Here is a 22,745-nt window from a genome sequence, read left to right as displayed (position 1 = left end):
TCTGCTCTACATGCTTAGCTGGGAATAAGCCCCATTGAACTAATGAGGCTTTCTTCTGAGGTCGGTATGCACAGGAATGCACTATTAAATGCTGGCTGATTAAGAAGAAAAAGGAAGGTGACTATTTTGACAACCCTCACCTCATGTCTTTGATGTGACTGGGAACTAAACTGGACTCTGCCTATTGAGATCAAGCAGGCACCTTCACTGTGCTCTTTTTGGTGCATTCCTGTTTAGAAAAGCCTTCCCTGATGCTTAGAAAGTTGAGGTCATTTCAGTCTGTTTTAGTACTTTTAACTTTTGTATGTTTTAAAGTAAGGTTGGGAATTTTTCTTGATTTTACTATTTTATCTTTTGTAAACCACTTTGAGGGTTTTTTAAACAATCAAGCAGTGTATAATTTTTTTGAAAAAAATAACAAAAATAAACTGACAACTCTTTGCGATAACATGTTTAGGGAAGTTTTTAATGTTTGCTGTTTTGTCTTCTTCTTCTTCTTCTTCTTCATCATCATCATCATCATCATCATCATATTCTGTTGGGAGCCGCCCAGGGTGGCTGGGGAAACCCAGCCAAATGGGCAGGGTATAAATAAATTGTTGTTGTTGTTGTTAATGTGCTGTATAGTGCACTCAAAAATTTACTGACTTGGATCCTAGCGTAAGTTAACCTAGGGAAAGTCATGGCAATAATGTTTCCCCATTCCCCTCCCCAACAGTCACTTGCATTCCTCAAAAACCCTCCTTGGACAATGGGGAAGCCTTCTGTAAGAATGTGGGGTGGGGCATGAAGGGGTGCTGTAGGGAAGAGAGAAGGGGAACGTCACTTCTGTGAACTCCATTAAGTTATCTTAAATTTTAAGCCAATGAAATCATTTTTCTCAGTTGGGACAGAAAAACTTATTGGTGTGATCTAGCTTGAAGATGTTTTTTCCCTAAAGTTTTGCTGATTCAAGTTTAGATTTCTAGACTTTACGTTGTTGGTGGTTAATCAAAGTGCTGAATTATTGTGTTGTGGAAAATATTTCTTACAAACAAAGCAGTGCTGGAGTCATATACCAAAGCAATCAGTGTTCTTTTTTTATAGCATTTTTTTTTTCATTTTTATAGTAGATATGAAACAAAGTACATGTTTCAGTGTCTGATAAATTAACCTTCACGTAATGTGAGATGATGATTTAAATCAAGAGAATGCTGAAATATTACCTAATTTGCAGAGTTCTCTGTAAATAAACGCTAAATAATACAATACTGTATAGGGAAGAGTTTTAAATTTCTCCCATTTTTTATCTGCTCAATTCCATCAAACATGGTGCTATAGCTAGCATGACGACTATTCATTGCAGCATGTTATTCTCCTCACCTTTTTCTACTGCAATGGCATCATCTCTCGTATATCCAAGAAAAAATGCTAGTCAGAGGAGAAATGGGACATGACACTAACCCTTAATTTCCTGGCCAGCAACACTTGAGCTAGTCGTTGGGAAAGCTCTGGCTACTGTTTGGGTGGGGGTGGGGAAAGGCACATCTTTCAACTATTTTGGTGCCTCTTTGATGCTGAGGAGCAGAGGCTGTAGCATCTGAGCTGGGGTGGCAGACTGTTCCCTTGTATTCCCCCCCCCCTTGGTCTTGAAACATCTGCCCTGCTGAGAACTAATGTCCTGCTGAGAACTAAGTGCAGTGGGAACTTTTCTGACAGCTCAAGAGTGGGTATGAAGGGACGTGACACTAACTCTTGATTTAATCAACTGAGCTAGTTCTGGGTGCTTGCTTAGGAGCGCTCTGGCTGGCATTTTGTTCGGGGACAATAGGAAATGCCACTGTGGGTGTCAGAGTGCCTAGCAGCAGGGCAAGCTTTGCAGGATGAGACCTCTAAGGGTATCATCTCTTTGGGTCATGCCATGCAGGGCACTCTCTTTGTTCTATTACCCTGGGTGAGAGCCAGGGAATGGAGGAGTTTTTGGTGGGGCCTCCCTATGCATAAAGGTGGGTTGGTTTCATACGTCTTCCTGGTTTTTTGAGGTGAGAATCCATTGGTTCATCTCACTATTGTGTATACTGACTGGCGGCAGCTCTCCAGGATTTCAGATAGGGTACTCTTCAGCCCTATCTGGAGATGCTGGGGATTTAACCTGCATTTTATAATTTAAGGTCTAAAAATTAAGCCAGATATGCAAGTTCATCAGATTAGACATTCAACTGGATCAGTTAAACAGCTGATCAATCCAGTATTGCTCATCAATACATTATTACTATATTACAGTAGCCAGTATTTTGTCAAAGATACCTATAATTTATCCATATATTTAATATATTGTCAGGCTGTGTATATTACTGAAGACAATGACTTGGATCCAGAGTAGTTCTTTCATGAATAAGAGAACTCCTTTCACATTCCACTTTTCCCAGGCATTCAGGAGAGCTATAAGCAAATAGAAGAAGGGATTAAGTATCTCAAGTACCTTATTTAGTCAGTATAATGGAATTGCCTAAAGTAGCATATTGGATCCCAGGCCTTGTAAATTTTGAGTTTATAGTTTAAAATAATTGAAGCTTGGTTGTGATAGATAAACATGTTATAAATTACTGTTTGCATAGATTTGCAACACATATTTTGTGTGTGCTCCTGGTGATTTAATAACTTCAATACAGTACCTACTCCTGGGATGGAAGATCTCAAAATTATGAATCTAATTACATCCTGTATTTTTATGTGCATTTAAAAAAATCAAATGGGAACTTTTTTGATATAAATCTGGAAAGCTAATTAACAGACAAAAGAGAAGTGTAGGAATGTGTAGAGAAAAGGTGTTTTGTGTTATGTCTGATTTAACCTGCCCAGACATGGAAATATGCAGCCAGTTGCAAGTCTTCTCTTCCCCCGTACTCAGCAATCTATTGAGTCCTGTTAAAAAGGTATTTAGCAGTTAACCTTGAGCCATGCAGGAATAATTAACCAACAGGAAAGGACAGAATTTGAATAGCGCTTGCTGGTGAAAAGAGCAACAGCTGACCTCCAAAGCCAGGTGTATCTTACTGGAATGTACTTCAACCAGATTAAATAGCTGTTCAAAGTATAGGATGCTAATTGAAATATTTTGAGGACCAGTGAAGGAATTTAGGCAGAACTGATTGCCATTTTTGGTGCTTTATTTAAGAGCTATTGTTAGAGACTGTTTAAATATAGCTCTTAAGGAGATGGAACTATCTCCATTGCTGGTATTTGGAGGGATTTTACTGTTGTTGTTTCCAGTAGATACGGAACAGGTTTTGCTAGCTACATAGCGTACTTTGAATATTTAATTTCTTCTTCTATTTGCTTATAGCTTTTCTGGATGCATTTTGTCACCCTCTTAGATATATTCAGATGATCTCTATGAGCCGTGCACTCTCACGATCTTTGTTGTTGCACAGAGAAACAAGCCAGGAAGAACAAGAAGAACTTCTTGTTATGTTCTAACTCAGGGAACTTGCTAATTTGTTCAAGGTCAGCAAGGATATAAAGCTGTGGTTTAAAGGTGGCTTACTAAACCTGACTTGTTTAGTAACTACCGACCTTAGTTCTCAGTTACAGTCATACCTCGAGTTGAATGTGCTTCGGGTTGAGCGTGTTCGAGTTGTGCTCCGCGGCAACCCAGAAGTAACGGAGCGCATTACTTCCAGGTTTCTCCACTTGCGCATGCGCAGACGCTCAAAATGACGTCATGCGCGGAAGCGGTGAAACGCGACATGCGCCGACGTGCCGTTGCATCTTGTTGTCCGTTCGGGATGTGAAGGGGGCTCCAGAATGGATCCTGTTCGCATCCCGAGGTACCACTGTATTATATGCTGCACAGCTATGATTAACTGTGGCCTTCTGGTTTGTTCCCATTTGTGCACAGGGGCTGCATACCCGTCACACAGCTCATGCATATGCTGTCTAAAAAACATGCTTCATGCAAATAGGCAGTATGGTCAGAATCCAAAGACCTACTTTAGGAATGCCCCAGAGCTTAAAGATAGCTGGTGTGATGTTCACCATTTTTTTCTTTGAAAAGTAAGCGGCCAGGCCAATTGTTTGCGAAAGTCCCTTCAGTTTTTCTGCCACAGAGAGTTCAAGAAATGCCAAAATACCAGCTCAGGGACTAGGAGATTCCTTCTTCACAAGTATCATTTTAGGGTTATATCTTTGTAGGAAGAATACAATTGTGAATGGCTAGGGACGCGGGTGGCGCTGTGGGTTAAAGCCTCAGCGCCTAGGGCTTGCCGATCGAAAGGTCGGCGGTTCGAATCCCCGCGGCGGGGTGCGCTCCCGCTTCTCGGTCCCAGCGCCTGCCAACCTAGCAGTTCGAAAGCACCCTCGGGTGCAAGTAGATAAATAGGGACCGCTTACCAGCGGGAAGGTAAACGGCGTTTCCGTGTGCGGCTCTGGCTCGCCAGAGCAGCGATGTCACGCTGGCCACGTGACCCGGAAGTGTCTTCGGACAGCGCTGGCCCCTGGCCTCTTGAGTGAGATGGGCGCACAACCCCAGAGTCTGGCAAGACTGGCCCGTACGGGCAGGGGTACCTTTACCTTTACCTTTATGAAAGCATAGGAGAGCCTTATACAGTACTACTGAACACTGACAAACTTTCCCTGAGATTACATTATAGGTCAATAACACACCAGTCTCATCAGTGGAGATCATTTGTACAATAGCTTTAGCTAGTTTTAAATTTTGATCAGTTAAAGTCAAAACTATATTGGGGAAATAAATGTTGACAGCAACATTTCTTATTGCTAGAGCTGTTTACTTTCTATGTACTGATTGTACAGCATAACATTGAGTGTGTGGTATAGAATTTATCTCTTGGAACGTTTATTTTTTTGAGACAAGACTCTGTTTCTCCTGCCTGTACAAAAAAAATGTAACCGGTGTTCAATATGGAAGCAAGCATTTGGTGGTGATGACAGAAACACACTTTTTTTGTTTCTATTAAATATCAGAAGTGTATGTAACAAATGATGTCCTTATTTTGGACTTAAATGGGATAGTAGATCTCTCATAGATTCAATAAGCCTGTGACAAAAGAGATAAAAGGATCTAATGTTCCTGCTGCACTGCAGGAAATATGATCTCTTTGTAAGATCAGCAACTGGGCAGAGCAAATATTTTTGAAAAGTTGTAATTTTCTCAGAGTTGTCCTTGCTTTGGTATTAAATTACATTCTGATTTTCCTTTCAGCCACAACCAGCAGACCACAACATTTAGGCATCCTTTGACTGGCCAGTTTTCCCCAGAAAACGTTGAGTTTATTTTACAAGAGGAGTAAGTAGATTGATCAGTCTTACTACTTTTTACAAAATAGGATGCGTTGTAAACATTTGAATTTTTGTGTTGCAAAATAAACGCAAACATGTACAACTAAAATACATTATTTATCAACATTATTCCCAACTGCAAACTTACCTTCTGCATTGATACTAAAAAGTTTTTTAGAAATAGTAACTTTAGAGAATCAGAATTTTTTCTGAAGTCAAAGATTATGGTCAGGGTCTTAGGTTTTTGTGGACAACTCTCAAGGAGCCAAAGCAAACCCACAAACCTGCGTGCTCCTCCTTCTTCCCTCCTTCTCTCACACAGCCAGGAAAAGAAATTCTGCCAAGTTTAGTTTCACTTTTAAGAATCCCTGCTTAGCATTGCATTCTAACCTGAGGGTCCTGGTTTAAAACAGTCTAGGTAGTTTAGTACTGGAGCCTCAGCTTCACGATAGTTTCGTCTAGGTAGTTTGGTGGTAGCAGCCACGAAATTAAAAGACGCCTGCTTCTTGGGAGAAGGGCAATGACAGGCCTAGACAGCATCTTGAGAAGTAGAGACATCACCTTGCCAACAAAGGTTCATGTAGTTAAAGCTATGGTTTTCCCAGTAGTGATGTATGGAAGTGAGAGCTGGACCATAAAGAAGGCTGATCGCCAAAGAATTGATGCTTTTGAATTATGGTGCTGGAGGAAACTCTTGAGAGTCCCATGGACTGCAAGAAGATCAAACCTCTCCATTCTGAAGGAAATCAGCCCTGAGTGCTCACTGGAAGGACAGATCGTGAAGCTGAGGCTCCAGTACTTTGGCCACCTCATGAGAAGAGAAGACTCCCTGGAAAAGACCCTGATGTTGGGAAAGATGGAGGGCACAAGGAGAAAGGGGCAACAGAGGACGAGATGGTTGGATAGGGTTTTCGAGGTTACCAGCATGAGTTTGACCAAACTGCAGGAGGCAGTGGAGGACAGAGGTGCCTGACGTTCTCTGGTCCATGGGGTCACGAAGAGTCGGACACGACTAAACGACTCAACAACAACAACAAAGGTAGTTTACAGCTTCATAAACCATGAAGGAGCCTTACTGTGAAACTATGGAGTTAGTTTAAATCCAGGATGCCTGGTTTAAAATAATATTACCCCAAGATTCTTTAAAAATGAAACTAAACTCTGTGAAAGTCATTCTCCTGGCTGCACAGGAGGAGGAGAGGGGAAAGGAGGAGCTAGTAATCCTGAAGTTTGTCAAGGCTCATTGAGGTTCATTCACATAGTTCTAAATAATGGCTGTGGAACATCAAGCCAAGGGCCAAACCCAGGCTTCTCTGTCTGACCTTTGGGACTCTCCCCAGGCCACATCAACTTTCTACAGGCCACAACACTCAACTGCCATCTTCCACATTCCCCTAAGTGTTTTTGTATGGAATATGCCTTTGAACACTGACAATGCATCTTGCTTGCCTAGATGAATGATAGCAAGGAGTGTTAGAGTGTGTGTCAAAACTCGTCTGCTGCACAAAGGTAACCTTTATTTGTATTGTGCATCCACTTCTGACTCTGGTCTTTCCCACCACTGGCATGTGGCCCCTTGGAGCTTTGCCATAAATAGAGAGAGATCATATCACTTCAGTGCTGCTACAGAAACACATCTAATAACTTTGCTTAGTCCACAATTAATTGCTGAAGTTCTGCAACTTTTCCTGCAGTCCTACAGTCACAGTCAGTATCTAGTATTTCAGTCCAACAGTTGATTAGCTAGTGACCAATTACTTGATATAGGTCTCTTTTTTTTAACCATTTATTCCAGAAACATAAGATATACTTCATATAGTAAATTTTATCCAGTCTTTCACATACTGCTTCTCACTTCACACCGTGTTCTAGTCACTTGAAAGGGCATGGATGTGTGACAATCCTATCCAGAAGTATACCACAGATTGATAAAATAGGGATGACAGAAGATGTTAAAAATTGATAATGAGACAATGACTGCCAGTGAACTCAGCCAGAACTCCTAGAGATACCTCTTTTCATCTCTCAGATCTCTCACTAGCTGAAAATGTGAAAGGCTCAAGGTTGCTTTTTGGAGGAAGGACATCATCTTTATCTGTATCTCTATTTCAGTGAAACTTTTTGATATTCTTGCAATGAAGCTGGTAAAAGTTTGGATGGACAAGGTAGCTGTTAGGTGAATTTGCAAGCTGGTTGATTGACCAAACCCAGAGAATACTCGCTTTCTGGTTTCTCGTCATCCTGGAAAAAGTGGCAATTAGGGTTCTGCTGCAGGGTTCAATCCTAGGCCCTTTGTTCAACATCTTTGTAAATGACTTGGACAAAGAAATTGAGGCGATGCTCATCAAATTTGCAGATGATGAAACTGGGAGGAGTAGCTAATGCCGCAGAAGACAGAACTGGGGTGACATTAACAGATTGAAGAACTGAGCCAAGGCTAACAAAAAGAATTTCCATTGAAACAAACATCAGACAGGAATAACCAACTGTACAAATATAATATGGGGGACACCTGACTTGCTAATAGTGTATCTGAAAAGGATCAAACATGAGTCAACCGTGTGCTGCAGCAGTAAAAAAAACCCCTAATGTTATTCTAGGATGCATCAACAGAAGTAAAAGTCCTACTCTATTCTGCCTTGGTCACACCCTACCTGGAATACTGTGTCCAGTTCTGGGCGCTGCAATTTAAGGACAAGCTGGAAGGGAGGACAGCCAAGATGATCAAAGGTCTGGAAACCAAGCCCTTATGAGGAATGGTTGAGAGATTTGGGTATATTTAGTCTGGAAAAGCGGAGACTGAGGGTGAAGCTACACACAGAGGGAAAAAATGCTATAAATAAGTCAGAAATTAGATCATTATCGCAAAATAAAAAAAACCTCTATGAAGGTTTGTATTTCTTCCAGCTGTCCAGTTCTTTGATTTTATGATTTAGCAAGGAACTGCAGAAAAGAAACTTTTGAGGGCAATCTATCAGGAAATTTGCAGAAACTCCAGTGAAATTAATTAATGGAAAGTGTGTAAAAGGTGCAGATATTAGCTGAGGAAGACAAATGTATTATCTGGGTATAGATGATTCTGACAGCATAATAATTTTCAAAGTGTTTATTTGCCAAATAGAATTCTTTATGTAAATCACCATACGTATGTTCTCTCTTGGCAGTGAATAAGATAGCAAAATACTAAAAATATCTTTTTCCTCTGATGTAGAGAAAAGAAGACAGCAACTGTTATAGCATATGCTAATATATAAGATAAATTATTCAAAAAGGTCATAAACTTTGAGACTATTATTAAAGAGCTCTGTCTCTTCCACTTTCTGAAACTCAGCCTTCCTACAAAGTCTAAATGGAAGGCATCCATACCAATTGTGGGGTGTGAATTAATTTGCTTTTAGTGTTAGCTTTTGATCATTGTTCTAAGCCACCCTGGGATATTGTGAGAGGAAGGACAAGGTAGAATAAATAAAAATTAAGCGAATTCTTAAATAGTGCATATGCAAGCATCTAATATTGCAAAACCTTTTAATGAAACTGCCTTTTTTTTGAAGGGTGGGATCAGCTTAACAGTTGGGTGCTAAAAATATAATTAATCCCAAGTAGATGTTGGAGGCCGACCTGTGCCTGTCTTGAATGAAACCATGAAGCTGATTGTCATGTTCACTAGCTGTTTTTGTCTGATAGGTTGCTCTTTTGTAGGAGAAATAATGAACAATGACCCAAGAATTGCTGTTACCTACCTATTTCGTTTATTCTTTCATTGAATATCAGTGACAGCCACAGAAACATTCAGGACAGCCAATTTGTCAGAGCTCCCCTTTGGCTGTGTTAAAGGTAGATAAGAAGTTGTAAGGTTTCTGTGCAGCAATATGTTGCACAGTATAGCCGCATTCAGCTGTGCTCTTAGACTCAACCTTCTGTTCTTTATGTTGCTAATTTGAGTCCTCTTTTTCCTTTTACAAATTGTGCAGGTTGTTTAACAAACTCTGTTGTCTGATGCTTTAAAATTAGTATGGCAAGAGCACTTTGGTTTAGATGAATAGGAGTCATTGTTGGTATAAAATAAAACAGAAAACCCCACCACATTCATTCATGCATAACTACATTTTCTTCCATATTCTGACACTTTCTCTAAGCTATAGTATTTTTCCCTTTTAAAAATGGGGATAGATCCTAGCAAGCAAAGAAACTGTTTTAAATTAACACTTGTAAGAAGCATGTTACTTCTGGCACAACTAATGTATCATGTTTTTACTTGCATGTGAGCCTATGTACACCAAAAGACTAAAGTAACTTATTTTAAAATTGGTTTTGACAACTGTCATTAAATGTAAAAGAATGCACTCATCTATTCTCACATGTCTCTATAATTTGTGAAGGTAGTGAAAATTTATTCTCTTAATGTATAAAACCCTAATTAAGGTTTATTAAATAGATGTGTTCAGTTAAAATTGACTTTGTTAACTAGCGTGTTATGACTTGATTCTGCAACAGATAATTAACTTAATGTGGCAACCTTTTTCTGTTGGCAAAATTGAGCATCTTCCTTGTCCTCCAGAGACCTTGTCCTTTTAAACTGCTTTTATTCTTCTGAGTCTAAATAATACTTCATTGTTTTCTGTTTGTTTTTCCTGGCCCCCTTCTATGACATACACAACCAAATCTCCCGTGGCATAATGGCATATAGCTTTGTTCAAAAACTGCTGTGTGGGTTTGATTTTTAATTAATATGTAGAACTAGCAAAATGTGTTTACTGATACTGACATATCATTCTTTCCTTTTCACCTTAGTCAGTTTGAAACCAACCAAGTCAAATTCAGAGTAGACCCACTTAAATCAAAAGACATGACTAGTGTAAGTCCATTGATTTCAGTGAGTCTACTCTGAGTATGACCCATTTATTTATTATGAAAATAAAGCTGCATGATATAAAATAGATCTTGAAAGTTTGTACTACATTCCTGGAATATTAATCAAGCACAACCATTCTTCAGCTAGGATGCAATGAACCTTGTGCTGATTCAGTCCCATTCATCTCCCACTTACGTGATGAGTTTTCCTCTTGCACTTCTGGTTTTGTGGCATGCCATGGTTTGCTTGTACAACACTGGACTGAAAAACAACATTCAAACTGGTAGTTTCCAATTCTAATTTGCAGGCAGGTTATGGTTTGCTCAAACCATTGTTTTCTGGTTTGTATGTAACTGGCACATATGACACTAATATACGATATACGATATCTTTATTGTCATTGTCTCATGCAGAACAATGAAATTGAAAAACTACATAAAACTACTACAAAACTACATAAAACTACTACAAAACTACATAAAACTACCCTAACAAACCCTGACTCCCCTCCAGGGAGCTCTCAGCCGCAGTGTTTGCACGCGCCACCATCTTGGAAGCTAATCTAAGTCAAGTTGTATGGTTTGCTTAAAACTTCCCCAACTTGGTGCTCTCCAGAAGTTGTTGAACTACAGCTCCCATCAGTCCCAGCCAGCATGGTCAATGGTCATGGATAATGGGAGTTGTAGTTCAAAATATCTGAAGGGTGCGGGAAGGGAGCCTTGTTTAAACCATAATGTGCAAAAGCTGTGTTCTGGCACTCCCATTTCGTTCAGGGAACAACAGGTGATGGCCTTTGGCTTCGTGTGCCATCCAAACATGCTGTTTTTTTCCAGAGAAACTATGATTGGGAAGCCAAGGTTTGTCTGAACCTGCTCAAGGGCTACCTAAATGTGAGGCACGAAACACTTCTTGGCAATCAGGAACACCATGTGGGCTCATGCACTTCTACTTGTCTTGTAATCCAACTGTAGTTTTCCACAACATTCAGATCAGACAAACAATGGTAACTGGATTTGCCTCCAAACCATGTTTTGAAACAATGAAACTCAACAAGAAATGGCTTTGTGAACCATTATTTTGAGGCAATTCTGGTTAGTTTGTCTTTCATATCCTCCAAGTCTCCCTGTTTTCCAGGGTCAGTCCTGGAATTATGAAAGCCATATTGGCTTCTGATTTGATCCCAAAATGTCGCTATTTCCCCTGCCAGTGCTGCCGCTGCCAAGCTCGAGGAGGAGCTGGCACTTGTCCCAAGCGGTGGCAAGGGAGCATCCCGTTGCCTCTCTGCTGCTGTCAGCCTCCTCCCTTAGGCAGCTTGTAGTGGCTGCTTTCTTTAATTTTTCGAAAAATGCTTTGTGTGTCTGCATTTAATCTTGCCATTTTCTAACATTTATTTATTGGTGTGTGTTTTTCTTTTTGCAAATCTACCAAAGAATAATACTTTTTTAAAAATAAAAACAATCAATAAATTTACTCTGACCATTGATAGTTGTGATGTCCAAAATGGACACACTAAAGACCATACCCTCCAACATACTTCAGATGAAAATAGGGACATTTCTCATTCCTCCTCAACTGACCCTCCTCAACCCCTCCCCCATTTTGTCTCCACCGATGGAGCATTTCCTATCAGAAGAAGGGTGAGTGCCACCAGCATTGCACCAACAGGACACAGCATACACACCCTCCACTGTCCTGAGAAAACCCCTTAATCATTGAACCTGAAGCAGGCCATTGTTGCTGCTACTGTCTCCAGTATTCACAATGATCACGACAAAAGTAATTTATTTATTCAGTCAAATGTTTTAAACAATTCCATACCAGTTAATTTATACGAACTTTGAATAAGCTTGCTCATTTATGCTAGTTTGGCATACCACCACCACTACTACAGATACCAGGTTAGATTTTAATGAGAAATGTCAGCATAACATTACTTCCCTAGTAGATTAGTGGTGGTGCATGGCAAAGTTAGTTCTGAAACATGAGGAGCAAGCTCTTTTGCTCTGAAAAAGAAACACCCACCCACCTCTGACCTTGTAAAGAGGCACATACCGACTTTCATAGTAGGAAGTGAAATAAGAAATCCTATTTTTCTTTCTGTGCACAGCAAGGAAAACACAATGGGCAGATGACAAAGGAATAAGCTGAGTATGCTCATCGTGTTTAGCATATAGATGGGATATTAAAATGTGCCATTTATTAAGTGTAATGAGCTATAACAGTTAGAAAGCTCCTCCCCTACTGTGTGCTGAGTTTTCATCCTTCATAAAAGTTCATAGTATTCCATTTAAAGAATTAGCTGCTTTTATTCCCTGAACATAAAGGTAAACATGATCTTATATTTAACATTCCTTCCGTCAAATAGGGCAGGTTTGTGTTTTGGTTATTTGCATGTTTTTGTATGTCAGTGAATTGTACTGTTCAGCTTCCAAAAAACCACACTCCACTATTAAAAATTGGAATAAAATTTTCTTTTAAATTAATTAAAATTCCACCCTTGCCATCATTAAGTTGGGTGGAATTTTCTTCTCATCTGTCTATCCTTTCAGTAGAAATTCTTGGTTTTATATTTATTCTATAAAATGAAATATTTCACATGATTTGTCATAACAATGGGGATGCTCTGGGAAGAGAGAAGCTATAAGAATGGTTTCATATCTGCAGGAAAAATCAAGAGTCTTGATATAGTTAATGGAAAAATGAAGAGGCAACATGATCAGTCTTACAAATATGAATGTGGGAAATCACACACTTGTCTGTTATCTCCTGGCATTCAGAGACTTGGTAGCTAAAGGCATTTATTTCACTTGCTGCTTTTCCAGTTTGTAGGCTGCCCTGGTATGAAAGCTTATGTGTATATATATATGTATATATGTGTGTGTGTGTTCCCAGCTTTCTAATGCAAATAAACACACTTGAGTTTTTGTAGTGGAAATTTATAAGCCACCAGCAGAAAAGTGTGCTTTACTTTTTAAATTTGACATGTAGAGGATCATGTAGTCAAGATGATATTATGAGTCAGTAAGTCAGCTTCCCTGTTTTGTACTTGCTAGAGTTCCAAATAATTGCTAATGGCAAGAACATTCAATTTCCATGGCACATGAACTGAACCTAGCTCAAAATTTCTTGCCCATTATAGCCTTGGTTACTGCTTGCAGTGTGAAATCATCTGAGCAAAAACTAACTGAAACACCTGAGTGAACTAGGTCTCATGCTGAAATGAATCCTGAATGGTTGATGTTTTATTTAATACTGGCTTTGCATTAACTAGTAGCAACAAAAACTCATGTGGCACTCACTGACCTCATCTCCAAAGTAGGCGCTGCTTACCTGCTCCTGTTCCCTTAATTAGTTTTCTTAACTTATTTAATTTATTTTTTATAATATTGATGTGTGGTTTTAGCTGTATCTTCTTAACAATAACTATATTATTATTATTATTATTATTATTATTATTATTATTATTATTATTATTATTTCTATACTGCCCTTCATCCAAAGATCACACAGTGGTTTACAATATTAAAACACAGAAATACATACCATAATAACAAACCTCTTGCAGAAGAGGCATATGAAGAAGGGCCCCAGATGATGATTGCAGGCTCTGGGTTGGTTCATATGGGGAGAAGCAGTCCTTAATGTATTGCGGTCCTCAGCCATTTAAAGTTTTAGAGGTCAAAATCAGCACTTACATTTGGACCCAAAAACTAATTGGCAGTAAGTGCAGTTGGATCAGGATTGACATTATATGCTCAAACCATCTTTCCCCGGTAAGCAACCTGGCCACTGAATTCTGCACCATCTTCAGAGGCAGCCCACTTATAACGTGTTGCAGTAATCTAACCTAGAGGTTACCAGGGCATAGACAACAAAAGTTAGGCCACCCTTATCCAGATAGGTGTGCAGCTGGGCCACCAGCTGAAACTGATTGAAAGCATCATCCCTGATGATTGGCCATGCTGACTGGGGACTGATGAAAGTTGTAGTCCAACAACATCTGTGGAGAGCCACAGGTTCGCCACCCCTGCTCTGCTTACTGACTGTGTTGATTCTCATTTCAACCTCTGCACACTCCAGCGCTCTTAACCTTGTGGCCCTTTATCTCCACACATCCTTGGCTGCCTGTGACACAGGATTGGCCACTAGGGGTACCACTCTCCCCCGGAGCAGGTGCTTCATCAGGAAGGAGACTATCTCCTCCAGGTTGTTGTCGGAGCTGAGAGTGAGCTTGGCCAGGAAGTAGTTGCTAGTCCAAATTGGGTAGGACCCCAGGCTTTTGTAATGCCTGAAGCTGGTGTTGGCCTGATGTGCCCCTCTTAGGTCCTGTTCAGTTGCATGTACAGAAATAACTAAATAAAAATTTCTTGCACTCTGCAGAAAATTACAGTTACTGACTGTATCAGCTTATTCGGCTCTTAAAATCATTTCAGTGTATAAATGTTTTAAATATGATGTAAGTAAATTAATGCACATCTGTTAGCTGAACTATAGAGGATAGTGTTTAGATTGCAGGACAGACTTAATGAGCATGCTTCTGTTAGCAGTGATATCTGTAATAAAAGGTGTTGTAAGTGAACAGTTTACTGCATTGGCGCAAGTGTAGAAAAGCTCACAAGTTCCATCTATCCTTTTGTGGCATGCTTATACAAGAGCAAAAAGGCCCCAGGGGGGTGGGGGAGCTTAAATATGTCATAAATGCCCTATTCTTTTTTTCCTAGGCAAAATTCACTTATGTCCAAGCATCGGATAAACCAAAGACCCTCAAGCATGGTCAGTGAAACATCTACTGCAGTGACTACATCCACTGTAGATACAAAACCTGGCTGCAAGGTAAGACACATACCCGCCCCCCTTATTCTGAAATGTGAACAGTATCAAGGACTGAGCTTAGCCCTTGGGCAAGGTGATCATTGCACTTCATTAGATCTGCACAGATATGGCACATCAGTCATTTTGAGGTCATACAGTGATTCATGGCTGAGTTAAGATTTGAGCTAGAAGCTTCCTGATTCTCTTAACCACTGTGGTACATGTTCTCTGTTTCATTGCTTTCAGTTTTTTTCTTTCACACTGTTTACCTGGACAATATCAGCTTTAAGCATTTCTTTTAAATCTTTAAAAAATATATATATCATTGTGTTTGGCTGCACCATTCATTATATTTGACAGTGTCGTTTTATAAAGCTGCTCTGATAACAGAAATCCCTAGTCCCCTTATGGACTAGGGAGCTCTGTTTATGTATAATTGGTTGTGGTAGATTTTCTTGATGGACTGTTGTTGTTTGCATAATATGTTTGGGAGCAGTTTGAGAAGGAAGGGCATGGGTGATGCCATCCCAGTTTCAGTGATCATGGGTAGCGGGAGGCAATAGGTTACCATGGAAGATGGGGACAAACCTATGTATGCCTTGTTCCTTGCTCCCACCACTGCCATGGGCTGGTTCCTGGTTGCTTATCTGTTGTGCTCACTGACCTGTTATCCATTATTTGTTCCTGGATGAGAGTGCTGATCTGGTGTGTATTCTTGAACCCTGGGTGGGTGTGCTGAAAGGAGTTGATCTGACCCGGCTGCACTCACCTGGATACTCAGTGCAACATAAGCTTTGGCTTACAGGAACTGGGGACAGAATGGAAGAGAGGAGTGGCTATGGTTCGTAGAACTTCCATCACTGGGAACACCCTCTGTCTTGGAGCTTACTGTGAGGTCCTGCACCTGGTATCATGCAAAGGACACAGTAATCTATAGTTGTTGCTGGTGTACTGTCTACCCTGCTGTCCAGCAGCTTCTCTGGCAGAGGTGGTCTTGTATGTGGTATTTGATGAATATCCATATTGAAGCTACCTTGGATGTTCTGGCTCATGACTTCATAGCTTCCATGACAACCATGAGGCTGTCTCAGGTTGTCACTGATCCGACACATAGGGCAGAGCACAGTATTGATTTCAGTTTTTGCTCCAGAGGGAGAAAGGCATCGTCTGGAAAGAGGGGTGTAGATGTCACCCTGTTTTCATGATGAGGTTGTACTTGTAGCTTCAGTCATTCCCTGCAGGGGTGGTAGACAGATTGTGATGATCTACTCCTGGAGACCAATGGAATCCAATAGATTCCTGTCATGCTGTGGAACAGCGAGATGGATCAGGCCAGCACTTTACCCAGCTATTGAAATAATTGCACCAGCTGCCATTTAGCTACTGGACTAAGTTCAAGGTGCTGATTTTGGTGTATAAAGCCCTATTTTAGAAACTGGAAAAGTTTTTAGTTGCATTTTGCTTCAAAACAAAACAAAAAATATGTAACGATCGTTACTAGGATACTCCTCCAAGTCTCACTCTTGTGTAGCTCTTGTTGAGGCATAAAGTATCATTTTGCTCATTTCCAAGCAGTATCATTCAAATGATTGTATGTTTGTGTAGTTGAAATAGCTAGTGGGGTCAAGTATGGCTTATTGTTTCTTAATTTGGTATGCCCCTGAGGTGAAGAGCTGTAAAGATTGTTGCATGCTGATATGTCTCTGGTTCCTTTCTTCTTGTAACTCATTTCCCCATGCTCAGGTTGAGAGGACAACCAGCTAAAAGAGGTATTGTCTTTGTCTGGCTGTCATGCTTGAGGATGCTTCAGCAGTTTCTTTCATGACTGGGGAGCCCTTTATGACACTGTTGGAGAATTCCTGCTATTGAATAGTTATAAAAATGTGATGTGCAGTAAAAAAAAAAAGACAGGTTTTAGCAAGCCACTTCAGGGAAATTATGGCCCCTATCGAAGCCTACATTTAAGTAGATTTATTTTCTCATTATACCTCCTAACATAGACATGAAGGTAGAAAGAGCTTAACCAAGAGTGAACAGCTTTATTCTATGGTAAATTCAGTCATAGTGATTCTGATTCTGCTCCTGAAATTAAGATTTGTGTCTATGGCAAGAGTTTAAGGATTTTACTATACTGAGGAATAAAATGATATATCACTCACTAGTGCAATCATGTAATGCCACCCTAAGCTCATGGCAGAAATTGAATATATTACCCATGTATAATCAATATTGATATAATACTATGTGCTTAAAACTAGAAAATAGAAAAGGAGAAAGCTGCATACTTGACCTTAAAGAGGACTTTGGTAAATTTCCAGACATGCCTACACAGAAGGATGGGAGAAGACAGGGCTAGGCTCCCTGCCCCCTTATATAATCAGAGAAAGAATGAATAATGTAATTTAAGACTTACAGTGGGAAGTGAATGTGATGTGGCAGATTTTCACTTGCCTAGTTCACACATCACTCTGAGCATGGGTATGACTTACCATGACTAGGCAAATATTTGGGCTCCTGCTGAGGAGCTCACACCTACTTTGCTCCTCCTAGTTTTTTAGGTCAGTGTGGGATGGCAGATAAAACAAGGTTTTCGGAACTTGGGATCATGGTTAAGGTCTCTCCTTCTTGACTATGACATCTAACCACATGACAAACCTTGGCTACAGATCATGGTCAAGGAAGAATGACCTCAACCATGATCCCGGGTTCAGACAGTACTCTGAGTGTTAAAAGCCCAGAGAGGAGGAAAGTGGCTGGGATCTCATCCTGAGGAGCCAACATGTTGATACATTCATTCTTATGCCATGGTTTCAATTAACATAATTGATCAGTGCGGTCAGTGTGCGAAGTTAAGGAGTTGAAAGAGAAGATTTGATTTCAAAATACCAGTATTTAAGCAGGAGGGGTTTTGCACAAAAGCTGAAGTCTAGACTGAATTTGGGTTCAGAAGCCCAAGGACTTCTGCTAGTTTCCTGCCACTTGACCAGCATAAATTAATATTAATATTCAGAATAGCCCTAAGATACAATGATAAATTGCTAGATATACCCCCAGTTGAGGATGTTCTGTCTGCAGAAAGGAGTTGCTGAATAACTGGATTCTTAGAAAGAATTAAAAGATGTAGAGGAAATGGAAACATGTGTAATTGTGTAGTAACTGATAATACCCATTTTGTGGCAAAATCATTTAAACACTACATTATGTGTAACAAATTAGGGAACATTATAAAAAAAAACATTGTATGTGTACTTGTTATGTTTGCTCATGTCATGCACTTACTATTGCTGTATTATACTTGTCTGAAGGTGGTAAAATCTGGCAATAAAATACACAGTTTTGGGAAAAGAGACCAGGCTATAAGGAGAAACCCTAATGTTCCTGTTGTGGTGAGAGGCTGGCTTCATAAGCAGGTGAGTTTGTAATTATATTTATGTGTTGCAATGAGTTAAATCAGAACTGCCTGGTGAAAAGGAACCTTTTTTCGCATAGCATTTGAAAATGCTGGATTGGAGCAGAGGTGGGGGAAGTGAGTTGTGGTGGGTGTGGGCCACCCTGGGTGCCACCACTGAGGGGGGTGACAAAATGCCAGGCGGCACTCACTGCGGGGGCTGCAGTGCGCCCGAGCCACGCATCTCTCCTGTAGGTCAGCTGAGTAGGAGGAGGCAGGCAGACAGACACCGGAGCCCCCATGGTGCATCTCGCTCCACCCTCACCCTGTAGGCGACTTGCCTTGCCCCTGTGGGCAACTTGCTCCACCCTCCCCCTGCCCCTGTGGGCAACTCGCCCCACGCCTATTGGCAGCTCGCCCTGCCCCTGGGCGTGCTGCCCCAGGAGCCTGAGCAGCTTGCTCCTCCGCTGGAGTGGAGTTCTTGGAATTCAAATTTCATGTGATCAGGGAATCTCAGAATTGACCTTCAAATCTTCTTGCCTTGTTTTCTGTCTCTAGTATAAGTGTACAGTCTTTGTAGAAAATCTAACATAGGAAAATACATGTTTATATTACGAGTAATCTAATAGGCAGGTAGTTCTGCAAATGAGTTATCTAGATAGTGTACTAAAAAGTCGACTGTTTTTCCTTGGGCAACTTATGAACAGATCGTGATTGTTAGGTGAAAATAGACCACCAATAAGAGCTTTAACACAACTGTAATATTTGTGTGTGTGTGTGTGTGTGTGTGTGAATAAGTACCACAGCTGTCAAATTATATAGTGTAGGAGTGTTAGATTTATAGTTTAGGATGCTGTGTATTTAAGGCAGAGGCGGATAAAAGCTTAGTCATATCAAAATGTGAACAGTTCAAGCTGAAAGATTGTAACCTAAACACCTTTCCAGGAGGCAATAAGTATGAAATACCAGACTCTATAAATATAATTAACATTTTTTAAAAATTATCACAATGCAAATTACTGTGTCCTGCACGTATATTAACATAACTAGTTTTATTGCATAAAATTACAGCACAGCCCTAGGCAGCATGTAATAAACAGCCAGGCAGGTCAACTATCTGGAAACAAAAAGGTCAGCGGTTAGTGCCTGTCAGTGTTCTACTGACATGAAAGATGAACTCTGCCCGTATCATTATTAGCACTGCAGTCTTGAAAACCTATCCCAAGCTATACAGAATTAAAAACATAAACATGTTCAGATATATCATACAGTTGCCACTACTGCTCCACTGATCTTGATCCATCCAGCATACTAATAATATCTGTCATTTGTGCATTACTGATGTCTTCTAACTAGCATTCACTAATTGTAATATGCTTTTTCTTCATAATAATGGTATCTAATTAGTGATGGAAGAGTTGATCCAGTGGGTGGCTCCACTAGCAATAAAGAAATAGATGTGATTTTTGCCTTTTCTGGCTCCTTTCTGCCTCCCCCAGCACGCCCTGAAAATCAGTTCAAGAGAGTTGGGAGACTCGCCAGAGGAGGGCAGAAAGCAGCATGGGGGCTGCAAGCGAAAGTTCCACTTTTATTAGTGGAAGTCGTTGCAGAATCAAAAGCCTTCCATGTTCTTAAGAGCACCAATTAGATTACGCCCAGTAACAAAAAATTAAGCTTTTGGGAAGTAGCATGAGAAAATCATGATACTGGGCAGGTTATGCCATAGCTTTGCATGATTGTTGATGATCATATTTTCATATGTTAAAGAAAATATATATACATTTCAGATTCTGTTTAGTGCTGTGTCGTTTCTTCTACTGTCTGTGTTAAAAAATTGGTATTTTATTATTTGTATTTTTAGGACAGCTCTGGCATGAGATTGTGGAAAAGGCGATGGTTTGTGCTTGCTGATTATTGTTTATTTTACTACAAAGGTTAGTGAATAAAGGTCTGCTTTTAATATTTTTTGTGGAACTGAGAGCTGAGCACAAATGTTACATTTGTTTCTAAAGTCTTAGAAACTGAGCTTTTTGGCGTTCAAAATGTCTGGGAGAATGCTAGAGAACAACTCCCTACCTCCTGCTTGCATTAATGTCAGGGAGTCATTTATGGAAGCTAATCTATGCATTTCTTACCTTTTTGATTGAAGAACATCTGTGCAAACCAATTGCCACTCCCAGTTCTTAGTGACAACAGTTCTCTCTCTTCCCTCGCCCTCTAATTTGTCTCCTTCAAACAATTCTTGATTGCTAGGAGTATTTCTTTCTCTCTGCTCCTCACAAATAATAACAGTGTACTGGAAAATACAGAGGCCTGTGAGATGCATAAAATGTTTGTGTTGCTAAAAAGGAGATTCACACATAACATTAATAAAGCACATGAAATTATCAGAAAAATGATCAATGTTTTTGTCTCTCTCACCCAGTATTGTCTATTCTAACTTGCAGCAGCTAATCAGGGCTTCAGGCAGAGATATTTCACATTACCCAGTGATTGAACCTGGAACCCTGAGTGCACCTTGTCCCTCCAAGGTTTAGTCCCTCCATAACCTTTCTGTCAGCCTATATCTCAAGTGCCATCTACTGCTGTTGAACAATGGTACAGTTACTAGCTCCTGGGATCCTAAATGGCTTGTGGAACTGTTGTGTGCCCAACTGCCCCCCAAAGAACCACACAAGTTATACACATAGTGCAGCTAACGTAAGTCACACAAGATGTGGGCTGTTGCACAATACATGCTTGATAGCATGAATACATTTTGTGTTTCGGTTGAAATATGGAAGTTAATTTGTTTCTTTCTTCATTCAAAAGACAGCAGAGAAGAATCTGTTCTCGGAAGTATACCATTGCCTAGCTATGTAATATCTACAGTTGGACCTGAAGATCATATAAACCGCAAGTACTCATTTAAGGTAAATTTAGTAATTTCAAAGTTTGTGTTTATTTTAAACAGTAAACATGATACATTTTTGGGAAATGCCATTTCCTAGCATTTTTCATGTATATCTGGAGCAAAATGTAAAGAGCCACTGATAGTTTTTGCATATGTATTAGAACCTCTCCTTTCCACCACAGAGCTTGTCCTCCCTGTAAAATTGGATGGTCTTCCTTGAATAGCTTTCAATGCAATGTGACATGTTGCAGTTGGAAGGGAAATCTGGAGAGTGCCTGTGCACTGGTAGAAGGTTTTGCATGCAGTTGTAGGACTTCGAACATTCTTATATTTTTATAACAATGTATCTCCTTTCTTAAAAGAAAATTATCAGACCAGATCATTGTTCCACCATAACACAATGTTATTCATTGCTTTAATGTGTGTTTCCCTATGTTAGTCTAAATTATGATTCTCTGTTGTCTATCCAAATCATTAAACCAATGCTACTCAGAAGTAGGTTTAAATGAGTAGAGTGGAGTTTACATCCAAATAAATATACATAGGTTTGCAGTACATGATTCGGCAATACTGTTTTTCTTCTGTTTAAATTATCATTTTGCTTCAAAGTGCTTGTTTAATTTGAATTCACTAAATGGAGCTGTTAACAATTTGTGATAATGTGCCCTCTATATTTTTGCAGTGCGAGAGTATGGCAATGTTTAAATCCACTTTTGTGACTGTATGCAGTCCTATTACTTGGGCTGTTCTTTGAACACTTATCATTACAGTGGAGCTTGATTCCAGGCAGATTGATAAGGGGGAAAGTCCTCTGTTCAGTTTTATCCATCCATATAAGGTTTTACATGTTGGTGCAGGCATTTTGAACTTGGTTTTGTATCATATCAGCAGCCAATGCAACTCCTTGGTAAGCTGTGCCAGTTAAAAGCCTAGCTGCGGCGTTTTGCAATAGCTGCAGCTTCCAGGCCAACTTCAAAGGCAGCACAACATACAATACATTGCAATAACCCACTCTTGAGATTACCAGTTCAAGGGTCATTGTGGCCAGGCTATCCCTGCTAGCTTTTTCTGTTTCATCTTCTTGCCCCCTTTTTGTGTTTTTGTGTGTTGAGGTTGTTTTTTGTTATTTGGTGTATGGGGTGTTACTTAGAAACATTAAGGGGACACCAAGCAATGTGTTCTATTTCCAGGTTAGTTCTTCATTTTTGGAACCATTTGGAGAAGGCTCCAAGGAGGTCAACTTGTCTGTAAAAATTATTTGGTATTGCATCAGGATATTGGGGGTGAAACATGGTGTGCCGTACTGAAAGGTAGACTGTCACATATATCCAGAGAGTCATCCTCCTAAGAAGAAACTGCCAGATTATATTCAGTGAGAAATCAGATGTAACACGTCCCTAATAAACAGCTGTGAATTGAGCAACCCAGTGATTACAGCTATTTGTGCGAAGGAGAAGAAGAGCTGGGAGTGTAGTCTCACCTTTTGGTGTACCCCTGTCCATAGAGGAATAACAAAATTC

At 40.1% G+C, this 22,745-nt stretch overlaps 1 protein-coding gene across 11 annotated transcripts in view; it reads left to right on the top strand.

Moving 5' to 3' along the window:
* PLEKHA7 (pleckstrin homology domain containing A7) overlaps positions 1–22,745 on the top strand; it is a 152,860-nt gene that overhangs the window by 76,577 nt on the left and 53,538 nt on the right. For 9 of the 11 annotated variants that reach the window (XM_081925823.1, XM_081925826.1, XM_081925822.1 and 6 more), the window contains 5 exons: positions 5,204–5,287; positions 14,854–14,965; positions 18,250–18,354; positions 20,194–20,266; positions 21,144–21,244. In XM_081925823.1, the coding sequence (XP_081781949.1) occupies positions 5,204–5,287; positions 14,854–14,965; positions 18,250–18,354; positions 20,194–20,266; positions 21,144–21,244 (475 nt within the window). The remainder of the gene's footprint in view (positions 1–5,203; positions 5,288–14,853; positions 14,966–18,249; positions 18,355–20,193; positions 20,267–21,143; positions 21,245–22,745) is intronic. The other 2 variants (XM_081925825.1, XM_081925818.1) reach the window with 1 other exon arrangement.

This window comes from Podarcis melisellensis (assembly GCF_964234715.1).
Source record: "Podarcis melisellensis genome assembly, chromosome: 1".
NCBI lineage: Eukaryota > Metazoa > Chordata > Lepidosauria > Squamata > Lacertidae > Podarcis > Podarcis melisellensis.
This window is presented reverse-complemented; position numbering and strand designations above follow the sequence as displayed.